Consider the following 23,741-nt stretch of genomic DNA (forward strand, 5'->3'; position numbering starts at 1 on the left):
TAATGCTTAAAGCTTGTCTTTATTACAGCACATTTTAACTCACAAAGGAGAGCGCCTAAGGCAAGACTCCCAGGGACACGAGCATCAGCGGAAAGAAAACAAGAGAGATCACTGGGCTCAGCCATCATGCTCTTCAGTCCATGGCAGCAGAAGGAATGACGACCAGCATCCGTGGAGAGACTGTCCTTAAGCAAGACATGACCTGCTGCTTTAACTCTGCCCTTCTTCCTAGTAAATGTGGGAAATGGCTGGGGTGTAGGCCAGTTAACAAGCACTCATTAAGTACCCACTGTGTGTCAGGCACTGTGCCAAGAGCTTTACAAATGTGCCTCATTTGATTCTCACAACAACCCATGCAAGGCAGATGCTGCTATTAACCCCATTTCACAAGGGAGGAAACAGGCAAACAGAGGTTAAGTCACTTGCCCAGGGTCATACAGCCTGCATCTGAGTCTGGATTTGAGGTCTTTCTGACTCCAGGCCCAGCACTCTACCCATTTGGTCACCAAGCTGCCTCTGAATTAGGTTCAAGGTGAGACTTCTCAGTTTGAAGGGGTATCCTAAAAGTCTCCAGGAAGACAGAAGAGATGTTGAGGAGAGGCAACTGTCACAGCACAGGCTAGACCCAGCACACCTTGGAGAGTTTGGGGGATACCTTGGGCAGCACGTGCAGAATTGATTGGAGGGGAATAGGCATGGGAGGAAGGGACAGCTGTTCATAAGTCCCTTCAGAGTTGGAAGGGACCTTAGAGATCTCATATTCTAATCTCTTCATTTTACAGAAGAAAAAGTTGAGTCCTCAAGAGAGGAAATAACTTACCCAGGGTTACACAGCCATCAAGAAGCAGATCGGAGGTTCAAAGTGGGCCATTTGATTCAAAAACTCAACATCCTTTGCACTGCACCAAACAGTAACCAGAAAGCTGTTTATTATGGCCAAGGTGAAGGGTATAGAAGGACTGATCCTGCCGGGGGCATCGGAGGAGAGGGGATGGGAGAAAGATCACAGAAGATGAAGAGGACCTAGAAGTTAAATTTATTGATCATAAGCAACCCTTAAGCTTCCAAGGTAAGTGACTGGGATGGTGAAGGGAGCATGGTGAAGACATTAGCAGACCGGGGAGAAGTGAGGAGGGGCAGATTTGAGGATAATGAGGGGCCAGGGCAGTCAGGTGAACTTCTTTGGACAGGGCAGCCCGGTGGCTTGAAAGCTGGCCTTAGTCAGAAATGTCAGCTCTAACACATACTGTCTCAGTGAAATCTCTTAACCCTCAGAGTTCAAGGCTGGGCTGCTGAGTAGGTGCAGACTGCACCAGTGAAAAGGGTTTCCTCACCTATTTCTGACATCAAAGAAAAACAGGTCCACCTCTGACCTCTCTGAGGGTCACCTGCATTGTAACAAGGCCCCTTGAAGAGGAACACCTTCAGGAGCAGAAATAAAGATGTAAGCTTCCCAGGGGCAAGAACTGCTGTGCTTTATGTGCATTCTTAGGACAGTGCTCAGTAGATGATAAGCATTAACAAATGTTTGGTGACTGACTAACATCTCATGGTGGGGTTTTAAGCCAGGTACAAGACGGGAAGAAGGCAGGTATTTTGGGGCAAGGCCTGCCTTTTGAAAGGCTGCACTACACCCCTAAATTAAGGCTACTCCACATCCCTCTTAAGACCCACTGGTAAGGCTGGAGGGGTATGGATGGTCTGGTCAGGTTGCAGCAGTGGGCCAGGGCGTAGGTGGGGCATCTGAAGCCAAAATTTGATTATATCCAAGGATTGACTTGCACGATTGTGTAAGTGTGAAACCCAAGTGTGAAGTCCCAAGAAACTGCCAAATTCAAACTGGGATTCTAGCTGCAACCACAGGAAAGAGCCTCAGTGATGCCAGCTATAAGGAACAGACAAGCCACATCACTTATTTGTCAGTTAAGCACCACAAAACCACAGACAATTACAACAGGGTTAGAAAAGAGCCCAGAGCATGGTCGCAATACAAAAGAGGATTGTTTGTTGGACCTGCCTTGCCCACAAAGGGCTACCAGGACTCAGCTGGTACTGCAAGACTGGCTACTCATTACACTGGGAATATACAGGAGTAAGAAGACTTGAGTTCAAGTCCTAGTTCTGAAATCTTTTGGCTAGATTTCCTCCATCTGTGATATGTAGGGGAAGATTCCTGCCCTAGCAACCTAGGCTCTGCCCTTCTAAGGCTATTAAGAGAAGTTATGGAAATGGGAGGGAACTGAGAGACAATGTGGCCTAGCAAGAAGGGAGCCAGACTTGGGGGTGCAGGTCCTAGGTCTGCCACTGCCACAGGCAAAGCCTGAATCACTTCTCTCTGAAGCTCTGTCCTCATGTGTCCTACCTACCTCCCTGACACCTGGAGAAAATGGCCAAGAAGCACTTACAGGGACACCTCACAGCATTGTAGAAATATCAGCTACTATCCTCATTAGCATCCAGCAATTTTCTCAAAGATGATGTTTTCTCATTCAATCTTCCTTTCTCTTCTCTTCCTTTTCAGTACCTGATGAAGAGTCCTTGATCTGTTGTTGTCATTGTGGAGTCCTCTGACTCTTCGTGACCCCATTTGGGGTTTTCTTGGTTTGTCATTTCCTTCTCCAGCTCATTTAACAGATGAGGAAACTAAGGCAAACAGGGCGAAGTGGCTTGCCCAGGGTCACCCAGCTAGTAAGTGTCTAAGCCAGATTTGAACTCAGGTCTTCCTGACTCCAGGCCTGGCACTCCATCCACTGCAACATCTAGCTGCCCTTGATCTGAGTTCGTTGCAAAATGAGACCCTCTCAAGAAGTCACCCTCTCTGGTGGCAACCTTGGTTAAAGGGATGAGGCAGGGAAGAGATCACTCTGATCATGAGGTTCCTGCCTTCTCTCCAGGGTAGCTTGGGAAAAGCTGCAAAGATTAAGAAGGGGGCTCAAGGAGTCAGAAGAAGATGTTGGAGCATGTTCTTTGGGATCAAAGAAGAGTTACAGAACAGGGGCTGGGGACTCCCTGGTTTCCTTTACCACAGTCACATAAGGGACAATATTGGATTCCTCATTTTGTAGGTGAGGGAGGTCAGGGATTTGCCCAGGGCCCCTCAGCTAGAAGTACCTGAGGACGATTCCAACCAGAGGAGCATCCTTGACTCCTCCCCATCTCTCACCTCCTACATCCGACTTCTTGGCAATTCCTGTTACCTCTCTCCTCAACACTGTCTTCAGAACTAGGGTCTAGGCTCTCATCACCTCACACACATCCTACTGCAAAAAGTTGTTCTCAAGTCTCTCCCCACTCCAGTTCCTCCTCCCATCAGCCACTAGGGCTTTTCCTATCCTGGCTTCTTCCTCTCTTCTCTTGCCCTCCTCTTCAGTCTGGGGATACTTGCCTCCCTGTTGTTCTTCACACATGACGTGCCATCCCTGGCTCTGTCTCCATGGTCCTGATAGTCTCCCATGCCCAGACTCCTCTCCCTGCTCACCTCCATCACCAAGTCTTAGTGAAAGTCACGCCTTCTAATCCCTCTGTGATTATCTCCAGTGCTGCGGATGGCTTGTTCACACACAGCTGTTCGCATGTTTTCTCCCCCATCAGACTATGAGCTCTTTCAGGGCAGGGACTGTTTTTCTTTGTACTCCTTACTCTTGACACAGTGCCTGACAGACAGGAGGAGTTTAATAAATACTTGTAGACTTGACTTAGGTCCTTCTGTCTCTAAATACTGATTAAGCAGGAGGTCACAGCCAGGCTTGGACTGTCCAGGTCCCTTGCATTTCCCAACAGTGGTGAGGGGAGGAATCACAGAATTTAAGAGTTCAGCTTGCTCATTTCTTTCCTTCCCAGACTATCAGTGTTTGCTCCTATCTATGCATCTTAAGAACCTTTGGGTCATCGAGGCACTGAGAGAAGAAACACTGTATGCAAGTCTACGCAGAATCAGGGGCAGAGCAAGGGCCAGGGATGAGAGTCCTGATCCCCTATCCAACGTTCTTTCCACAGCATCAGATCTTGGCAAAATGTCAATCGGTCCCTTTTGCTCCTTGGAGAAGGAACAGAGGAGAATAAGAAGTAAAATGCATGAAGTAGTCAGGCAAAGTGAGAATTTGAAAAGAGAAATGGAATAACTCTTCTAACTCTCCCTAGAAGCAGCTGGATAGAGCTCTGGTCCTGGAGTCAGGAAGATCCAAGTTCCAATCTGACCTCAGAAACTTAATAGCCATGTGACCACAGGCAATTAATTTAATCTGTTTGCCTCAGTTTCTTCACTTGTAAAATGGGAATAACAGCAGAACGTACTGGGTGGGGTTGTTACAAGGGTCAAATGAGATAATACTGATAAAATTATTTGTGGACATTAATGATGTAAAAATGCTAGCTATTACTATTAGAAGCCCCCATTACCCTGGGTAGGAGAGGGGCAGCTGTGGTTTCCACTTCTCTCACCCAGGGAGTAGAGGCCAAAGTTAATCTACATTTGAGTGGCTGGCCCTCTCTGAGCCCAAGCAGTTGTCCTGAATATGACTTAGAAGTTCTTGGTCTGTGAACATACGGAAGGTGATCTGTTCATACTCATGCTTCTCCCCACATTCAAACAAGCACCCAAACAAACCCTCTTCAAGGGCAGCCAGGTCGGAGTACCCACTGGGCCCTCTGTGGAAAATCCAGGGCTGGGACCAGAGAGTTGCTTCCAAAGGGGCCTGGTTCAGATAGATGCCGAGGTTGACCCTACATCTCTTGCTAGTTGGGTGTGAATAAATGAGCCATGAACTTGGAGGTCTTCTGCTGTTGTGCTCTGGGTCAGGGGTGCTGCCTGGAGACGCTGGCTGGCTAGAGAGGCCACTGCCACCATCTGGGGCTTCATCTTCCTGAAGGCCTCTCCTGGGCCTGAAGCTCACAACACTTCCCTGGCAACCACGTGGGGGCTCATGCAGCTCCCGGACCAGGAAAGGTTTCTCAAAGTGTTCCCCCAGATCTGTGCTGAGTGCTTCAGCCCTACATTTCCCAGGCGTCCGGGCACTGCAGTATAACACAGGGCAGCCATTCGAATTCGTCACTTCTGCAACCGCACACTCTATGGTGGGCCTAGGCTCGATGAGCTGCCCATGTTTCCAGGTAGCACCCAGGTCATCACTGTAAAACATTAGAGAATGGGGCCTGACTCTACGCCAGAAAGGTGGCCCCAGGCAGGACCAGCGGGATAAGTGATAAGCATAGGCAGGGATGACCAGCCTCCCAGACTGCAGCTGAATCCCGTGGCCAGGTCCCACAGCAAACGTAGCCCAGTGCTCTATCTCCTCACTAACGACCTCCTCAGTCAAGTCCTGGATCTGGCTCCAAGAAAGTCCGTGGTCTTCGCTAGAGACGAAACACAGCCGAGCGGCGTTCTTTCCTGAATAAATCTGCCGCTGCTCTGTGACGTGGTTGCGAACACAAATGAAGAACAGAATGACTCGTCCGCTCTTCTGCTCCCATACAGGACAGGGGTTCATGGTGCGGAATCCAGGCAATGTGGCTTCTGTCAGGGACACCTGAGGCCCCCACTAAGAACAAGGAAGAAACAGAGAGAGAGTGGGAGAGGGCCAAGAGACGTGACTCATACACAGCAAGTGTTCAAGAAATGTTGGCTGAAACAATAAATGTATTGTCTGTTTAATTGAAAATAGACTAAAAAGAGTCAAACCTCTTCCAACTAGAAAAAAACAAAGGTTAAGAAGGGAAGCTATAATAATAAAAGCTTTTATTTATAGGATACTCTCACAAAGTCTATTATCCCACTTCATCCTTACAACAACCCTGTACAGTAAAATAGTGTGGTATTGCAATTATTAATATTAATAATGCTATTATTAATAACAGCTAACTCACATTTCTATAGTGCTGTAAAGGTGATAAAGCACTTGCCCCACGAGGAGCCCCCTGAAGTAAACAATGCATGGAGTATGATAGGGTGAGGAGAGATCCTCCAGAATCAGGCTCTTGGTAAGTATCACAGCTGATTTCCTGATGCCAAATCCAGGGCTCTTTCCACCATACCATACTGCCCTGAAAATAAAGGTAACTTACTATTGTACCCATTTTACAGATAAGCAAACAAAAGCTCAAAGGGCTGGTGAATGTCCCAAGGTTCCACAACCAAGAAGTGGGAAATCAAATCGAATTCACAAGCTTTTATTAGGATCCTACTATAAGAGAGGCACTGTGCTAGGCACTAAATATACAAAGAAAGGTAAAACAAAACAAACAAACAAGCCTAGTGCCTGCTGTCATGGAGGTCATAGTTTAATGGGGAAGACAATAAGGCAAACAACTATGTATGAACAGGAGACAGACGGACGGGGCAAGGGGAAATCTGGGAAAGAAAACACTAACACTTAGTGGGACTAGGACGGGCTTCTTGTAGAAGGTGGGCCTTTTAGTTGAGACTTCAGAGAAGCCAGGAGGCAGAGGTGAGGAGAAAGAGAATTCCAGAAAAGGGGGACAACCTGTGAAGGTGTGCACTCAGGGGAAGGTGGGGAGTGGGAAATGAGGCCATTGTCACTGGATCAGACCACATGAGGGCGGGTGGGCTGTAAGAAGGCTGGAAAATGTGTCCGACAAGAAACATCTTTTAAGCATCTACAATGTGCCAAGCATCACGCTCTACCAGCTCCTGCCCTCAGTCTAATGGGAGAGACAACATGCAAACAAACATACACAGAACAAGCTACACACAGGATAAATAGGAAAGAGTTAACAGAGGGAAGGCACACAGAGCTCATGACACCCTATTACCTCTAAGATTAAGCCCTTCATGAGTTGCCCTCCACCTCCTTTTTCTAGTTTCCTCATACAATACTCACTTTACAAACCCTTCTGTCCAGCCAAACTGGCCTCCTTACTATTTCTGATCTATACTCCATCTCATACACATATATGTGCACATTTACATGCGCACACTCTCTCTCTCTCTCTCTCTCTCTCTCTCTCTCTCTCTCTCTCTTCTCTCTCTCTCTCTCTCTCTCTCTCTCTCTCTCTCTCTCTCTCTCTCTCTCCTCTCACAGAATGGGAGCTCCTTGAGGCCAGGGTCTCTTTCATTTAGATCTCTAAATTCTCAGCACCTAGCACAGTGCTTGGCACCTAAAAGGCTCTCCATAATGTTTGCTGATATCAGTGAAAGAGCCCCCACTCTCGAGTCAGAGGATCTAGGTTAGAACCCCACCTCTAATGCTCGCTACCAACATGATCTTGAGCAAACAACTTAATTTCCCTGGGTCCACTTCCTAATCTGTAAAATGAGGTGGTTTGGACTAAATGGTCCCTGAGGTCTCTTCTAGCTCTAGATCTGGGCGGAGAGTCAGGCAGACCTGAGAGGGAAGGAAAGGGAACATGCATTTATTAAACACCTACTGTGTGCCAGGCAATATGCTAATGCTTGACATATATCATCTCATTTGATCCTCACAAAAACCTGGGGAGGTAGGTGCTGTTATTATCCCCATTTTACAGTTGAGGAAACTGAGGCCAAAAGAGGGAAAATTAACTATCTAAGGTCACCCAGCCTAAAAGCAACAGAGCTGGCATTCAAATATAGCTCCGGAGACTTCAAGTCCAGAATTTCTACTATATCTCATGGCTTCCTTCTAGCACTAGAGTGATCTTCTAATTAAATAGGAGAATGTACTTGCCTGTGTAAATGGTGGGGGTGGGTACTAGTACTGAAAAGAACAACAACAAGATTTATGTACAACTGAGTTCAAATTCAGCCTCAGATATTTCATAGCTGTGTGACTCTAGGCAAGTCACTACACCTGTTTGTCTTGGTTTCCTCACCTGTAAAATGAGGACATTCTCAGTACCTACCAAGTGCTATATAAATGTGATCACTAGTATTCCTGTTGTTATTACATCATATTTTAAGCCATGACTTTGGAGGATTCACTTCCCAGAAGAGCCTCAGTTTCCCAAGCTGTAAAATGAGCAGTTAGATCAGATCTCTTAAGATATTTTCCAGACCTAACATGATTCTGTGAAAGGACAGAAATACAAATTAATGGCATTTTTATCTGCATGGAAAAAAAAATGCTGGGATTTGTTGTTTGTTTTTTTTTAAAGCAGGAGGTAAGGACAAAAGAACCTTAAAAATTCTGGTTTTCCTGCCTTAAGCTCCCTCTTCTGCAACCCATATCTAGAAAAACCTGCATCAAAACACATGTGTACGTAGACCCATTCACTTACTCAGAGGACTGGTTCTGGACTCAGAGGTCCTGGGTTCAAACTTCAGTTGTCTTAGCTAATATGTAACCTCTGACAAGTTGACTAGTTTGGAATTGTCTTCCAGTCCTTGGTTTCTTCATCTATCAAGGGAGCATTGGTCTGGATGTTCCCCAAGGTCCTTGCCACAGTACCTCAAAAAGTCTTAATCATCATTGCACACCCAGAAGTTGTACCTTGGCCTTGGGCTCTGCCCTGACCCTGGGAAGAGGCCCACTGTGAGCACTCTAGCCTCTTGACAAACTTCTCCCACAGGGACTCACAGGTTCTTAGAGTCTTAGAGCTAAAAGGGACTTTAGTTTCCAATCAAAACACAAATCTCTTCTCCAAAATCTCTCAGATGTAGTTGTTTCCTTGACAGGACTGAAGTAAGGACTAGAATTCTGCCTTCCCCCATGTACCCCTAGAGTTCTCAGGGGAAGGCTCAGACCCACTTCTCCTTGTGAGGCATATAGCTCTCTTCTGGGTATAACAAAGGGCTGAACAAATGATCTCTAAAGGACCCTTCCCTCCCAACTCAATATTCTACGTTCTAAGGTCCCTCCAAACATTCTCTATTAGGAGACCCTTAAAGAAAGATGTCCAAGAAGCCTTGCTAAAGAGAAAGAATCAGTTACCTGCACAGAATGGCCCACCATCTGCCCTTGTCGAAGCACCAGATAAAGTGCATCTGTATCATCAACTGTGGAACGCTTCTCTGCAAAGGCCAGCAATACCCGGGCTGGTGGGATATAGAGCAGTGCTGGGATCCGATATGTGATCCCCCCCACTCCTTCCTGACGGAACAGGGTGGTACTGGAGAAACATGATGTTCTTTCTTCCATGATCTCTGGAAAAAAAGGAATAAAAGGTAGCTGAAAGAGAGGGAAGGACAGGGAAGAAGAGGGAGAGAAAGGAGGAGGAGAGAGAGAGAGATGGAGAGGGAAAGAGGAAGAGAGAGGGAGGGGGAGAGAGAGAGAGAGGGAGAGAGGGAAAGGGAAAGAGAGAGAGAGTAAGTGAGAGAGAGAGAGAGTGAGAGAGAGAAAGACAGACAGAGAGAGAGAGAGAGAGAGAGAGAGAGAAATGTGTAGATGAGTGCTCATGCCCACGTGGACACCTTAATGCTTATTGTCTCCACAGTAGGGATTGTGGCCTACTATACCTCTCATTTTCTTCCAGCTCACAAGTAACTTACCTCATTTTACAGAGAAGGCCCCTCAAACCCTCAGGGTATAGAAAGGGAAAGTGCTTTCCCATTGTCCCACAGGGAATAAGAGCCATAGATTCAATCCAAGGGTCTCCTACTCCAAATCCAGAGTTCTTTCAATCCTACCACATAATCACAGAGAATCTGAACTCACTAAGAACCAATTCTCTGATCTTTCAATATCTCAATATACAATTCATTGGGCAGTCATCCTCAGTCATCTTGTATGGTAGTGAAAGGTGCCTTTAGACCACACAACACAAATTACTGGCAGAATCTATTGTAGCAATCTTATTTTCTCAAATTCCCAGTCTACTGTCTCTCCTCTGCTTTAGAAAATGTTATAAAAAAATCAGCAGACTAGAAGAAATCTATTAACTCTGAAAAGTCTGCCCTGACACTAAGTAAATTTTTCTACAAAGAAGCAAAGACCCTCAAAATCAGAACGGACATCAGAGGATGTCTAGGAATTCCTTTGTAGCATCCCCAGCAAGCAGCCAACCATCCTCAGTTTGAAGACCTAGAATGATAGGTAAGTCACTATCCTACAAGACATTTTCACTTATTTTTAGCTAGATTCCTTTCTCCGATTACACATTCTATGGTCTTAACAGTGCAGAAGACAGAAGAACTAGCTCTTTCCTTGGTCCACATGCTCTCGCTCTAACAAAATGATATAATATCATATAACATGATATAACAATATGATACAATATGATATAATATCAAGTTGGGTTTTTGCTGTCGTCTCATCGCTGACTCCTTTTAAGGCTCAAAGTTGACTAAGACTCTCAGTTCTCTCTCACAGGATCTGCTTTGTAGTCAAATCTCTCCCATCCCTTATCCTGTACAGTTGATGTTTTAAACTCAAGTGCAGGACTTTATATTGATCTTGATTCAATTTTATTGTCCTAGTCTGTTAAGACTATTTTTGATCCTGATTCTATGATCCAACATATTAGCCATGCCTCCCAGGCCTGCATCATCTGACAATTTTATAAGCACAATGTCTTCATCCAAGTCATAGACAAAAATAACTTTGGTAACTCAAGTTCTACTCCAACTCTTAACAGTTAATGTCTCTGTTGTAAGGTCACTTCCTGTTCGGGCACTCTACCATCTAATGTCTCTTTCAGCTCTCAAATTTGAAAGCTTTTTTCTTTTCCCAGTGAATAGGGGATGGCAACTTTTCAGAAATGTCTAGCTTTTAATTCATCTGTCTCCTCAAAAGTGGTAGAGGTGAATGGGAACAAGAAGAAAAGGGGCAGTGAAGCCCCGTTGATCAAGCTGAAGGGGATTCCAAGAAGCTACTTAAGGGTCCCATCACTCAGCCCAGTGTGATCAACAGACTAAATCCCAAGTTGGGAAATAACCTCTCAGTTAACCAGCCTTCCACTTATCTCAAGGCAAGAGGAAACCACTAACGGCAGTACATAACTTTTCTGAATTAGAGAGAGGGTAGAAGAGAAAAAGTGTTCCAGTTAGAAAAAAAAAATCTTTCAAACACATGACTTATTACCTACCAAATAAAGTCCTAATTCTTCTGCTTCAAGACGTTCAAGGTCCTCTAGACCTTTCCATACTACTCCATAAGAAAGCACGGGAAGCTCTGAGGACTCTCAATATTGTAATTCAGCTTATGAAGTGCTGTGCTGAGTATACAAAGATTGACACAGCTCTCAAGAAATTTACAGTTTAGAGGAGATGAAGACCCACCCCAGCACATTCGCTACAATAGGAAGGAGGGGGAGATTTCACACTCTTCAGCTATCTTCTGAAAGTGCCTTTCCCACATCCACGACATCACTCATACTGCTGAATTCAAGTCAGAAGCACTTATCACAAACCTACTGTCAGCAAAGAGCTGGTCTCACCACTGCAGGAAATACCAAGTATAGAGAGATGCATAAGATTCGCATCTTGAAAGAATCTGGGACCTCCCCACGTGGAATTTACAGTCTAGTGGGGGTACCCACATGGCATAGTAGAAAAGCCAGGGCTTTGGAGTCAGAACACTGGAATCTGAATCTAGGCTCTGACAAATTTGACCAAAACAGTCTCTTGAAGCCTCAATTTTGTGATTCATAAAAAAGGGATGATGAGCTCTGCACTATGTAATTCAGGAGATTCAGAGAATCATATAGAATGCTGAATGTAAAAACCAGAAAGCACTATTTAAGCACAGACTGTTTTAGTATTCGAGGGATGAGACACACATAACGTGAAGAATGAGGTCCAAGCAAAGTACCATGCCACCTCTGAGGGAAACAAGGTCTTTACCAGCAAAGCGAAAGAGGGCAAGGCTTGCTGAAGGAGGCGCCATCTGAACTGAGCTTTAAAGGATGAGTCAAAATTCAACAGGCAATGTACAGGGAAGAGGATTTGCAGGCACAGAAAACAGCAGCAAAGGCAAGGAGGCAAGGAAGCCTTCTCTCACATCCCTCAGTACCCCAGTATAGTGAACTATTCTTTGCTGACAGGACTTTATTATATTATAGACAGCACAACAGAAATTGTACAGTATTGCATCTTTGTGCATGTATTTTATCCCCCTGCTAGACTCTAAGCCAGTTAAGTCAGAGGTAACCTCCTATCTGAACTTTGTATCTCCCCCAGCACTTAGCAGTGTTTTATATCTGGTAGGCTGTTGAACCAATGAATGAATTCCCAGAATTCCAAGCCTTCAAATACTCTATTCAGGAAATGTGACAATGGATTTATTTCCATATGGCATAGCAGCAAGAGCTGGTCTCCCTGCCTCCGTTCTCTCTCCACTATAATCCACCTATCTTCCTGTTCCCTTGCTTATAAAACTTCAGTGGTTCTCTCTTGTTTTTTGAATGAAATATGCTCTTGAGACTAGTGTTCAAGGTCCTCCTCATCTGATTCTAACTTCTCTCCAGTCATATTTCCTTCCCACTCCTCTTTACATATTTGTCTACAACACCAGCAAACTAGACACCTGCTGTTCCTTCATGACAGTCTACCCTCTCCTGCTCCTGGTCATGGAATGGCCTCCCCACCAGCCACCCTTGGCTACTAGCTTAAAGTATCTTCCTGTATCCCTGCTCAATGACTTCCAGCTAGGTGTGAGAGGCAAGGAGTGAAATGGAAGTGTAGGGGCTGGAGAGTCAGAAGGGTGTGTATCAGCCCCACCTCTGCTACTTATTTCCTGGGTGACTTTACCCACTTTACTTAGCTTCTCAAGCTGTAAAATGAAGGGCTTGGCCTAAGGGTCCTCAGAATTCCTACACGAAGGGAATTCCTTCAGTTTCTCTAAGATTAATTCCCACTCTGAGATCCTACAACAGAAGAGATGGGTCCTGTTTACTTTCAGCTACCCAGCTGCTAGAAAGGATATCGTCATAAAAACAGCGCAGTGGACAGACACACTTGTGACTTACTTTCCTTAGAACACAGAGAAAGCAACGAAGGGGACGGTTGCTTTGAACTTAAAACTAACCAGGAAAGACCAATCAAAGATCTGAAAGAGATGGGGAACACTGGAAGAAAGTGACCTAGAACTCACGAGAGCAAGCAGAGGTAGTGCTAAGTATATCCCTCCCGCGTCAGAGTAAAGGGAACTCCAGATTTCTTCTCACTCCTCTCGGACAACCTCCCCTCGGATTTTCAGCAGCACTTTACCTGCTCGGTCTCCCTCCCTGCTGGGTGGGCGGGGCTCCCTCCCGGGTGGGCGGGGCTCCCTCCCGGGTGGGCGGGGCTTCCCCACCCCCACCCCCCTCCGGCTTGTCAGTTTCTAGAGCTGGGCCAGCCTTTGCACGCTCAGGACGGCTCCTGAGAAGCGCAGCTGAAACGTGACGAGTCCTCGCTGCTCCGGAGCCTTCCTGCGGGGACACGGGCCACTCTACCCAACCGCTCAGGGTCGGAGATGCCGCCGGCCGGACGCCGAGCCCGAACCAGCCGTCTCCTGGTTTGCTCTTCTCCATTTCCCCATCCAATTCCCTTACGGACTAAAACTAAAATCTGGAAAGTGCGCGGTGCCCTTTCTTTGGGAGAGCGGAGAAAGCCGGAAGAAGCCGTGGCCGGCCCAGCTCACGGACCCTGCGCTTCTCAGGCTCCAAGGGGCGGCCTGGGAGCGGAGTGCTGGACTCGAGGACGCCAAGTTCCGGCGCGCCGTTCTAGGTCTCCGTTTCTGCAAGAACTATGGTCCTAGAGGCCGTTTCCAGCCGCTACATTCCCCGTCCTGAGGTCTAATCCTCTGCTGGCTTCGGGCTCCGAGTCACCGGCACGTCCGATCGCAGGCGGCCCCGGGCGGCCCTCCCCCGCACCGCCCCTCCCCCTCCTCTCCCCTCGCCCCCCCGCCGCCCCCGCACGTCGCGCTCACCCGGAGCCCCAGGCCGGCCCCCGGGCTCTGGACTGGGCCGAGGACACACGAGGAGCGAGACCCGGCCTGGGGCACCGGGGGCGCGCGGCAGACACCAAGTCCGGAAAGACCCGAAGGGAGCCCGGGAGGACGCGCAGCGGGCGGGGATCCAGAAATGCGAGGCACAAGGCAGAGGGAAGGAAAGCCAGGAAGCCCGAGCCCCGGCGCCCAGCTGGAGCTTTATGCAGAATGGGGAGCATGCGCACCGAGAAGCGGCGCCTTCGTGACCTCCCGGCGCAGCCCGCCCCAAACCTCGCTCCTCCTCCCGGTCCCCGCGGCCTGAGCAAGTGTTCCTGTGCGGTCGAAGCAAGGTGCGCGGGGGCCAGGCAGCGGGAAGGCCCGGCAGCGGGAAGGCCCAGCCGGGAATCAAGACCCGGGCTGGGAGCCTAGCCACCAAGGCGGTCCTCATTAGAACCGCGTTCGTAGGCTGCCCTCCCACTGTCTGCTCGGAGAGCCCTCCCGGCTCGGACGTTCCACGTTCCAGGGTCCCTCCCAGCCCTGACATTCTGTGTTCTAAGCCCCTCCCAGCTCAGACATTCTGTGTTCTAAGGGTTCTTCCAGCTCAGACAATCTAAGGTCCCTCCCAGCCTTGAGCTTCTGTTTTAAGGTCCCTTCTAGCTCTGCTATTCTCTGCCTAATGTCCCTGTCAGCTCTGCCATTCGGTGTTCTGAGGACCCTTCCAGTTGTGATGGGTGTGTTCTAAGGTGCATTCTAGCTCTGACATTCTATATTCTTAATTATTCAAAACTTGTTGATTTACATAGACTTAGAGCTCAGAGATCATTTGTCTTTCTGCTTTGAAAGTCATTTTACAAGGGAAGAAACCTAGAGTTAGTGTCAGAGCAGAGACTAGAACCCAGGTCTCTGGGCTCCCAATATGGCATCCTTTCTGATTGGTGGTGACAAGCACCCCACCCCACCCCCATTCCCACTTCCAGAACTAAGGTCCTTGGTCCCATGACCAACTGATGAATAAGGAGGGGGCCCCTGGGTTTTTTCCAGTCCTCAAGCTCACTTCTCTCCCACTCCTGTCTAGGAAAATTTAAGATACCAGAAAGGGCAAAGCTTGAAGACAAGATCCCCTAGATGAGAGGCAGAGGTAACCCCAGCAAAGCATGACATTCAGCAGGACTCAGCCCCAATTCAGCTGCCCCTACCACAGTCCCAGGTTGCCCTATCTCCCCAGGCAAGCCAGAGGTTGTAGAGGCAATCCATGAAGGTTACTGCCCTGGGCAAAGTTACTAGGCCTACTTTAAAGTACAGGCCTGCTCAGGTCAACCTACAGGCTCAGGAGCACCTGCAAAATCCATGATATTAGTGTATAGTTAGGATTTGATTAGGTCTCTGATCCCATCGCCACTTCTCATTGCTCCCTCGGCCTTTGCCAAAATCTTTACTGAATCCCCATGGCCTATAGAACCAAATTCTAAGCCTGGCACTTCTTACCCATCCTACATTCTCTCTCCTTCAGCTTCTCCTTCATAGGCTCTACCAGTTGGCTAAACAGGGTTGCTTGCTGTCCTCAGACAAAGTTCAGGGTTCTGCCCTCTCAGCTTTGCTTACGCTGTTTTCCACACCTACCATGCCTACTGAAATCCTATGATTCCCTCAAGGCCTACTCAAATGCTATCTCCTCCAAGAGGTCTTCTCTGATAACCTCCACCTCCACTCTGATGTGACCACCATGTGAAGTCATATCTCTGTACTCCCATGGATCAACACATCCACATCTGTATTCTTATGTTTACATGTTACCTCTTATACTAGTCTGGGAGTTGTCTGAGAATAGGGACTGTAGTACGCACATCTGTGGTTCCTAGAGCAGCTAACAGATGTCCATGTTCAATGTATGGCCTGTCAAAAACGGTTAGGGCTGCAGGGGTCCTCCAATCATCTAGTTCAATTTGCTCATTTTAAAGCAGCAGCTCAGGCTCAGAGGTGATCTGAAAGGTTCCTTCCAGTTCAAACACTGCATATGAAATTAATCAAACTTTTTTTTTTTTTTAACAGATAAGAAAACTCAAGCTCAGGTTGATAAAAGACCTCATCCAGGAAAAGTAGCAAAGCCAGGAGCTGGATCCAGATGATGGTGACCAAGGCCTAGTGCTGGTTCCTCCCTCCCTACCCAAGGCCAAGTCCCTGCCTGGTCTAAATCCTAGGAGCTTCAACTCAAACCTGTTAGTGGACAACTCAACAAAAGCTCCACACCGACACAGGTTGATCTTCCTCTGCCATTAAGACACAACACCATGTTTGCATCTCTTCTTTCCTTTTATTGAAAAAAATTCATTTAGAAAATGGCAGTTAATAAGGGACACAAAACAGAAATTAAGAAACTGGAAAGTTGGGCGACGGGTGGAGGGAAGCCACAGAGGACATAAAGCAAACTAAAAATGCCATTGACTGATTTGATTGGTCAAGAGCATAAAACCTGATATCCAGAAGGAGGATGTCTCTTTCCCCTGATCTGTTTTCAGCAAATTAAAGTTATGGGTATTGTGTATTATTACTTTTTAAAGTCAACTCCCCAATTCAGTCAAATAAATATAAAACTCAAATGTAGGTCTGTGATTGGAAGCTATTGTACCTCAAAGGTTTTGTCCTAAATCCCTGAAGGAGGCAGAGCCTGGGATAAAAAAATTGATGATAATGGACAGGTACAACAGTCAGCATAATGGGGAACAAGTTAAAAAATTTAAAAGGAGGGGGCAGGCATGGCAGGAAGCTGCTGCATGGTATAAGCACTGCCAGGTACAAGAGAGGAAGTCTATAGAGCTTCAAGCAAAAACGCCTTCCAAAAGTCCTTGGTAAGTCAAGAGTCTCTCAATCCAATCAATCCCAAAGGTCAGAGAGCAACCGTAATGACAGGTTAGAGCAAGGCAGCCATATGGACCATGTCTGACCACGAGCTTGCTTGCTCAACACTAGCTCCCAGCTCCTGGTTCCGCTTTAGAAAATCCTACTGATCCAGAAGGGACTAGGATTTCATGACAAAACATGAGACACTTTAAACATTTTTTTATTTTACTCTATCTGTTTTAGTTTCTGGCTTGTGGGGTGTTTGTTTCCATTTTGTTTCTGTTGTTTGTTTTGTGGGTGTATATAGTCAGCATGATCCCAGCAGAAAAAAGGTTGCTCCCAGAAGGGTTATTTTGTTTTCCTTTCCGTGGCAAGGCTGTCGTGGAGCTTGGAGATCTCAGGCTCATAGGCCTCCATGACTAGCATCCCACTGTTGTCGAAAAACTTGGCGATGGATTTAGTGAACTCTGCTTCCCGCTGCTGCTTGGTTTTCCCGCTAATGAAGGTCAGCTTCAGGGTGTACTTGTCATCAAATCTGGGTACCATGACACAACATACAGAATTCAGGTTTGGTAAACATTCATCAATAATGAGTAGCTTCTCCTGCAGACAACACCTTATGTTCTAAACGTCACAATGAACCACAATTAACATTTGCGTAGATTTTTTTTACAGTTTACAAAGCACTTTTTTTTATCAACAGAGGCAGGTATTACGGAGTAGCCATACCACATGAGAAACATTTATTTGAATTACTGAATTTAATGAAGGGTAAGCACAATTAAGTGATTTCCTATGGTAACAAGGTTAGTAAAACTAAAGTCAGGACCACCCTTCCAGGTGATTTTTCTTTTCATTTTTAAAAAAAATCAACTTAAATATCAACATGAACGTTTCAATAAACAAAAAACCGAAAAGGGGACTTTATGTGACTATGAACTTCAGTTAAAAGTTCTTTAAAGAGTATATATTAAATCAGCATGAAAAGAACAAAATTATTCTGTGTGTCTGTGGGCCTCTCTGAACTTCCTTTTATGATTTGGCATATATTTTTATATTTCATTGAGTCCCCTTTTTTCTTTATTTATTTAGCATTATTCACCAACTGTCTCCCTGGACCCCTCTAAAGTAGAAGCCCTCCCTTGTCTTCATGTTCTTTTCATTCTTACTGTAGGGGCTCTGTCATCAAGAACACATCAAAGATGGATACAACAAACCTCAAAGGTCTGTGATTTCATCAGCATAGAGGTTCCTGCCACTATCCTCATCTGATCTTCACAACAATCCTAGAAGGCCCCTTATATCACCAAACTCTATATAATAAAACAGGCAATATGGTGTAGCTAGAAGACTTAGAGATGAGAACCAGGTTCAAATCCTAGCTTTTCTACTGAATACCTATGTGACCCTGAGCATGTTACTACATTCCTCATTCGGTGTATGGGGTGCTCGGGGGACTAGCATCCCTCGTGTGAGGACTTGCTGATCCTTTTTCAGGGCTGCTCATCTACCTTTGGAGTCTACCTCTCATTCAACTCTTACCTGTGGCTCCAAGGAGCTGCACAGGATGTGCAGTGTCCACACCTTGGCATAAAGTCTCAGCAGATGGGCTAAAACCAGGTTGAGAATAACCAACAGACCTCAAACTCATCAGAAAGTAAAGGGGATGTCTACCCTAAGCATGTGAAGACTTTCCCTGGTGGAATGGGTAGGTGAGAACAATCTGTTCCAACATCCATGCAGGCAGTTGAAGCAGGCACCATAGAGCACTTAGAGCTTGGTCAGACACCGAAGACGCTACGTTCATGCAGCGTACCCCAGGCCACTCCTAGTCGTCTTGACTTTGGTTCTGCCACTGGACTTCGATGACTCAGGGAGAGAGAGTGAGGCTGACAACTTTATCCAACTCTGCCTCACTTAAATCCAATTTGCACAGGAGTCAACATATCATCCCATGATGTCACTGGTCCTTTTCAAAGGACAAACAACATTTTCTCATTCACCTCTCTCACACCTCCCCAACAATGGAGACTGCAATTAAATCAACAGGGTTGGCCACTAGGTGGCACACAGTGGAGAGAGTGCTAGGCCTGGAATCAAGAAGACTAGACCTTAAATTGGATTTCAGACTAGAGTTTAAATTGTGTGACCCTAAGTAAGTCACTTAACCTGTTTGCCTAAGTTTCCTGAACTGTAAAATGACAATAATAATAACACCTACCTTCCAGGATTACTGTGAAAAATCAAATGGGATAATATCTGTACAGCACTTGGCACAGTGCCTCATAAATATCAGGCACTTTGTAAATACCAGCTAAGTATCATTATCACTAATGCTTCTAGAAAAGGCATTTTCGATGGACTGCCTTATGGTTCCATTCACTATCCTTGTGAATTCCCAAACCAAAAAATCTTCCCTGACCATCCCTCCTTTATGTGTATGATTTTTGAGGGAAGCAACTATGTCTCTTTCATATTTTTATTCCCAGTTATTTAGCACAATGCCTGGTACACTGTCTTTAATAAATGCTTTGTCGTTCATCCTATTTCTTTCCCTAGGCCTCACTTTTCTCATCTATAAATTTAAGGGATTAAACAAAATGATTTTTAAAATTCTTTCTAGTTCCTGATCCTGTAATCTACCTATGTCTGACCCATTATCCATCAGGCACTTGGGAAAGCCACCTTGTATTATAAGCTATCTTTCTGTCAATGTCTTGGTTCCCAAACTAGTTTATCAACACCCAGATTGTATTTTGTATTTCTGTATCCCCAGTACTTGGTAGAGAGCCCTACCTGTAGAAGACGTTCAACAAATGTCTGCTGCTGGTACTGATTCAATAAACATAGAGCTAGGGGGGGGTTAAAAATGCGGGGGAGGGGTACAGTCTAGTAGCGGGGGAAAAGGTAAGAAAGGAAGACAGTATATAATAAAAGTTACACCTCAAAATAGCATGGAAATCAAAAGATATGAACACTTTTCAAAAAATAAATATGTGCTATGATTACTATATTACTACAATATACTATAATATTATATACACATACTATATATAGAAATAGTACTATAATACTGTCTATTCTTTCTCTCATATAGTAATAGTACTATATACAAATTAAGACAATACTGAAGTTTCATCTCTTATTCAAATTAGTCTGGATGACCAAAAAAAAAAAAAAATGAGAACAATCAATATTAGAGGAGTTGTGGAAAGAGATATATGATTTTATCCTGTCATTGGAACCATGAAGTACTCAGCCATTCTGGAAAGCAATGTGGAATTCTGTAAGAAAAATGACTAAAATGTCTACTGCCATTTGACCTAGCAATGCCTGCCTGTCATGAGTATTAATCCCAAGAAAGCTCAAGTGTGAAATCCAAAAATGTACCCAAACACTCAAAGCAACACTCTGTAGTAGCAAAGTACTGCAAAGCAGTGGAACAAGCGCTGGTCATAGGGTTCAAATCTCTCCCCAAATGCTTACTATGTGAAACTTAATCTCTCAGAAAGGAGGAAAGAAATAATTTATTACGTGACTATTACGCACTTGGCACTGTGCTGAGCACTTTACAAATATGACTTCATCTGAACTTCAAAACAACCCTGGAAAGTTGGTGCTATTATTATCATCTCCATTTTACAGAAGAGGAAAGGGGAAAACAGAGGTTAAGTGACTTGCCCAGGATCATATGGGTAGTTAAATATCTGAGGCTGGATTTGAACTCAGGTCTTCCTAACTCTTGGTCCAGAACTCTATCGCTGCACCACTTTGCTTGCCAGTGGAGAGAATCTGAATCTCAGTTTTTCACAAATGTTTCATAAAATGGGGATAATTAAATTTGTACTATGGAACTCACTGAGTTCTTATGAGGAATTTTTTTGTTGGTGTTGCAAATTTTAAAGGGCTACATACATGTGAGTTTGAAAGAAAGGGAGGAGGGGGAGAGGGAGAAGAAGAGAGAGGAGGGAATGGATAGAAAGAGAAGAGGGGAGAGAGAAAGAGAGAATGAGAATGGTTGGCAGTAAAAATGCTTGAAGGAAAACCCCCTTCTTTATCATGTAAAGAATCAAAAAATGAGCATACCGTTTAAGACTGGAAGAGAGCTGCCAAACATCATCAGGATCCATTCCAGATGGATCTTTTCTATGTGCTACAAGGAAAATACTTTTCTCCTTATATGAAGTATAGATGGTCAGGATCCCCATCATGATGAAATAGGTTCAGGGTATGTTAAGGAAACAGAAAGCTAAGACAACGCAAAACAAAGACACAGAAATTAAAGAGACCAAGAAACTTTCTGTCTTCAGAGAAAGGCTTTGTTACTGAAAACAAGTCAACCAATCTCTCTGAATACATTTCCAAATCTGTCAGATAAGGTTGGACTCAATAATCTCTAACATCTTTACAACTCTACAGCAGTGATCTAACAGTTTATGTCTTCTTGCTCTGAAACCCCTATTTATTTCACTGGCTTCTAACCCTAAATGCGTGCACAGGGACACAGAGAAGTAGCAGGTATCTGCAAGACCAGAACCAGCAGGATTGTGAAGGGACTAGAAGCCTCACTAAAGGATCTGTACTGGAGAAAGAGCCCTAGATTTAGAGCCAAAGGACATGGGCATGCATTTCAGCACTGCCAGTTACTAGTTAGGTGACCTTGGGGAAGTCACATCCCTTCCAGAAAAATGGAAGGGGCTGGACTTAATGATCTCTAACGTCCCTTCCAGCTTGGAATCTTTAATCCTATGATGCTTATCTGTCGAAGGAGAACTTACAGTTTCATCCTAAGATTACCCACTTTAGTCAGACATGAAACCAGATTTCTGGAGACACAGTGCAAACTTCTAAGCACTTCATAAATCTTAAAGATGTTTCTCACAACAATCCTATGAAATAGTGTCAGAACTATTACATCCATTTTACAGATGAACCAACAAGAGGGAAAGTGATTTGCCCAAGGTCTCACTGCTTAGTGACAGAATCAGGACTGGAACCCAAATCTCGTCAGTCCAAAAGTAAGCTGCTTTTTACTCAATCTGATTTCCGTTAGCTCTTTACTGTTCCTTCTCTCCAGCTTGTTATTCAGACCCCTCCTCCCACGTAAGGGGATCAATCAACACATTTTGGAAGGGAAAAAAAGATAAGAGATTAGAAGGATATGATATGACACATAAGGCAAGGACTGGCTTGGACGCTGGAAAGGGATGCAGGTAGTCCCAGACCAAAGCCACAATGGCAAAGAAACAGGAGATCGTACAGATGATGAGGCGGCCATCAATCAAACCAAAATTCTCCACGTACTTGTACTTTTCTAGAAGTACCTGATAAGAAAACAAACACAAAAATAAACTGAGGAATGTGGTTAACCATATTTCTTCTTGTCTTGGGGGAAGGCGTGTGTGTGTGTGTGTGTGTGTGTGTGTGTGTGTCTCACATAATCAACATCTTGTGTTGGGGAAAGAATGTACAATGCTGAAGTGACATCTTTTGAAATAATCCGAATCATCAAATCATGAAGACAAGGACTTCCAAAAGTCATCTAATTCAAGTTGTTTCAGGATTATTAAACTCTACACAAAAGGCTGCCAAACTATAGGCCATGAGGCCAGATATACCTGCTTCCTGTTTAATAAGGCCTGGGAGCTAAGAATAGTTTTCACATTTTAAAATAAAATTTTATCATATTTTAAAATGTAAGAACCATTCTTAGCTGAAGGGCCTTACAAAAGCAGATAGTGGCCGAGGACACAGTTTGCCACCCCCTTCTCTAAACTATCTATGGAAACTTGAGTGTTTAATCTATTACTTAAGAACTTCAGAGGAAGTTTACACATTCTGCTAACCCAAAGCAATTTGATTCAATTCTACATGCCTTGGTGATGGGACAGAAAATATGAAAAACAATACAGTCTTTGCCCTAGAGAGATTACAATCTAATAGAAGGATGGGACATGCACACAAGTGTGTACAATACAAGGTAGAATGTAAAGAGGCAAAGTGTTCTAGGAAAATTTGGAGGAAAGTCTATTTTTAGTCTTCCCCTGGCTACCCAGGGAAAATGGCAAGATCTGAGCTGGGATCTTGAAAGAAAAGAATTTCAACAGAAGCAAGGAGTATCTCTTAGCCATAGGGGACAGCCTGCATGAATGCAGAGAGAAAGAAGGAAGCAAAATAAAAATTAGGAACAACCTACTTATTCCTGGCTGGAACATAATGAGTATGAAAAGAAGATAGTATGCTCTTTCTGTGGTGGCCAAGAATTGGAAATTGAGGGGGTACTCATTAGCTGGGGTGTGGCTGAACAAGTTGTGGTATATGAATGTAATGAAATACTATTATGCTATGAGAAATGATGAGCAGGCAGGCTTCAGAAAAATCTGGAAAGACTTATACGAACTGATGCTGAGTGGAGTGAGCAGAACCAGGAGAACATTGTACACAGTAAAAGCCACAGTGTGTGATGACTAACTTTTATAGACTTATCTGTTCTTAGCAATGCAAAGACCTAAGACATTCCAAAAGACTCATGATGGAAAATGCTGTCCACATCCAGAAAAAGAACTATGGAGTCTGAACGCAGATCAAGGCATATTATTTGCTCTCTCTGCGTTTAGTTTCTTCTTTCCCGTGGTTTCTCCCATTGGTTCTAATTCTTCTTTACAATATAACTAATGTGAAAATAGGTTTAATATGAATGTATATGTAGAGCCTCTATCAAATTACATGCCATTTTAGGGTGGGGGAAGGAGAGAGATGGGGAGAAAATTTGGAACTCAAAATCTTATGGAACTGAATATTGAAAACAGAAATAAATGATTTTTTTTAATTCACCACAAAAAAAGGGGATAGTGTGAAATAATGCTAGAAATAGAGACTGTAGGCAGAGTAGTAAAATACCAGTCTAAAATGGCTTTTTGTAATCTTTTTTGTAGACCCTTGTGGCAGTCTAGTGAAGCCTATGGACTCATGTTTTTAAATACATACAATACATAGGCTTACAAAGGAAACCAATTATAGTTATCAAAATATATCATTAAAAAAGCAAGTTGTATTATGAAGATTCTTTTAGCATCTCTATGTCAAGAATATACAGAAGAGGGGGGAAAACAGGAGGCAGATAGA

General features: G+C 44.7%; 2 protein-coding genes and 1 long non-coding RNA gene across 5 annotated transcripts in view; 1 reads left to right on the forward strand and 2 right to left on the reverse strand.

Annotated features, from left to right (window-relative positions):
* Positions 1-15,832, reverse strand: NEU3 (neuraminidase 3). 2 transcript variants are annotated; one of them, XM_072610840.1, is made up of 4 exons: positions 13,779-15,832; positions 8,865-9,076; positions 5,863-6,039; positions 1-5,537 (listed from the first exon to the last, which is right to left on the reverse strand). In XM_072610840.1, exons 1-4 carry the CDS (start codon positions 14,320-14,322, stop codon positions 4,461-4,463), a joined length of 2,010 nt encoding a protein of 669 aa, XP_072466941.1. In that variant the 5' UTR covers positions 14,323-15,832; the 3' UTR covers positions 1-4,460. The 2 variants fall into 2 exon arrangements, with proteins under 2 accessions (XP_072466941.1, XP_072466942.1); XM_072610841.1 differs by lacking the exon at positions 5,863-6,039.
* LOC140505160 (uncharacterized) lies at positions 14,011-16,379 on the forward strand. The gene is made up of 2 exons (XR_011967397.1): positions 14,011-14,128; positions 15,828-16,379. It is a non-coding gene; the product is annotated as an uncharacterized lncRNA (long non-coding RNA).
* SPCS2 (signal peptidase complex subunit 2) overlaps positions 16,070-23,741 on the reverse strand; it is a 22,032-nt gene continuing 14,360 nt past the window's right edge. For both annotated transcript variants that reach the window (XM_072610843.1, XM_072610844.1), the window contains exons 3-5: positions 21,780-21,940; positions 20,703-20,837; positions 16,070-17,151 (exon numbers count right to left, since the gene is read on the reverse strand). In XM_072610843.1, coding sequence (XP_072466944.1) covers positions 16,965-17,151; positions 20,703-20,837; positions 21,780-21,940 — 483 coding nt within the window. In that variant the 3' untranslated portion in view covers positions 16,070-16,964. The remainder of the gene's footprint in view (positions 17,152-20,702; positions 20,838-21,779; positions 21,941-23,741) is intronic.

Source organism: Notamacropus eugenii, chromosome 5 (genome assembly GCF_028372415.1).
Source record: "Notamacropus eugenii isolate mMacEug1 chromosome 5, mMacEug1.pri_v2, whole genome shotgun sequence".
NCBI classification, from domain to species: Eukaryota; Metazoa; Chordata; class Mammalia; order Diprotodontia; family Macropodidae; genus Notamacropus; species Notamacropus eugenii.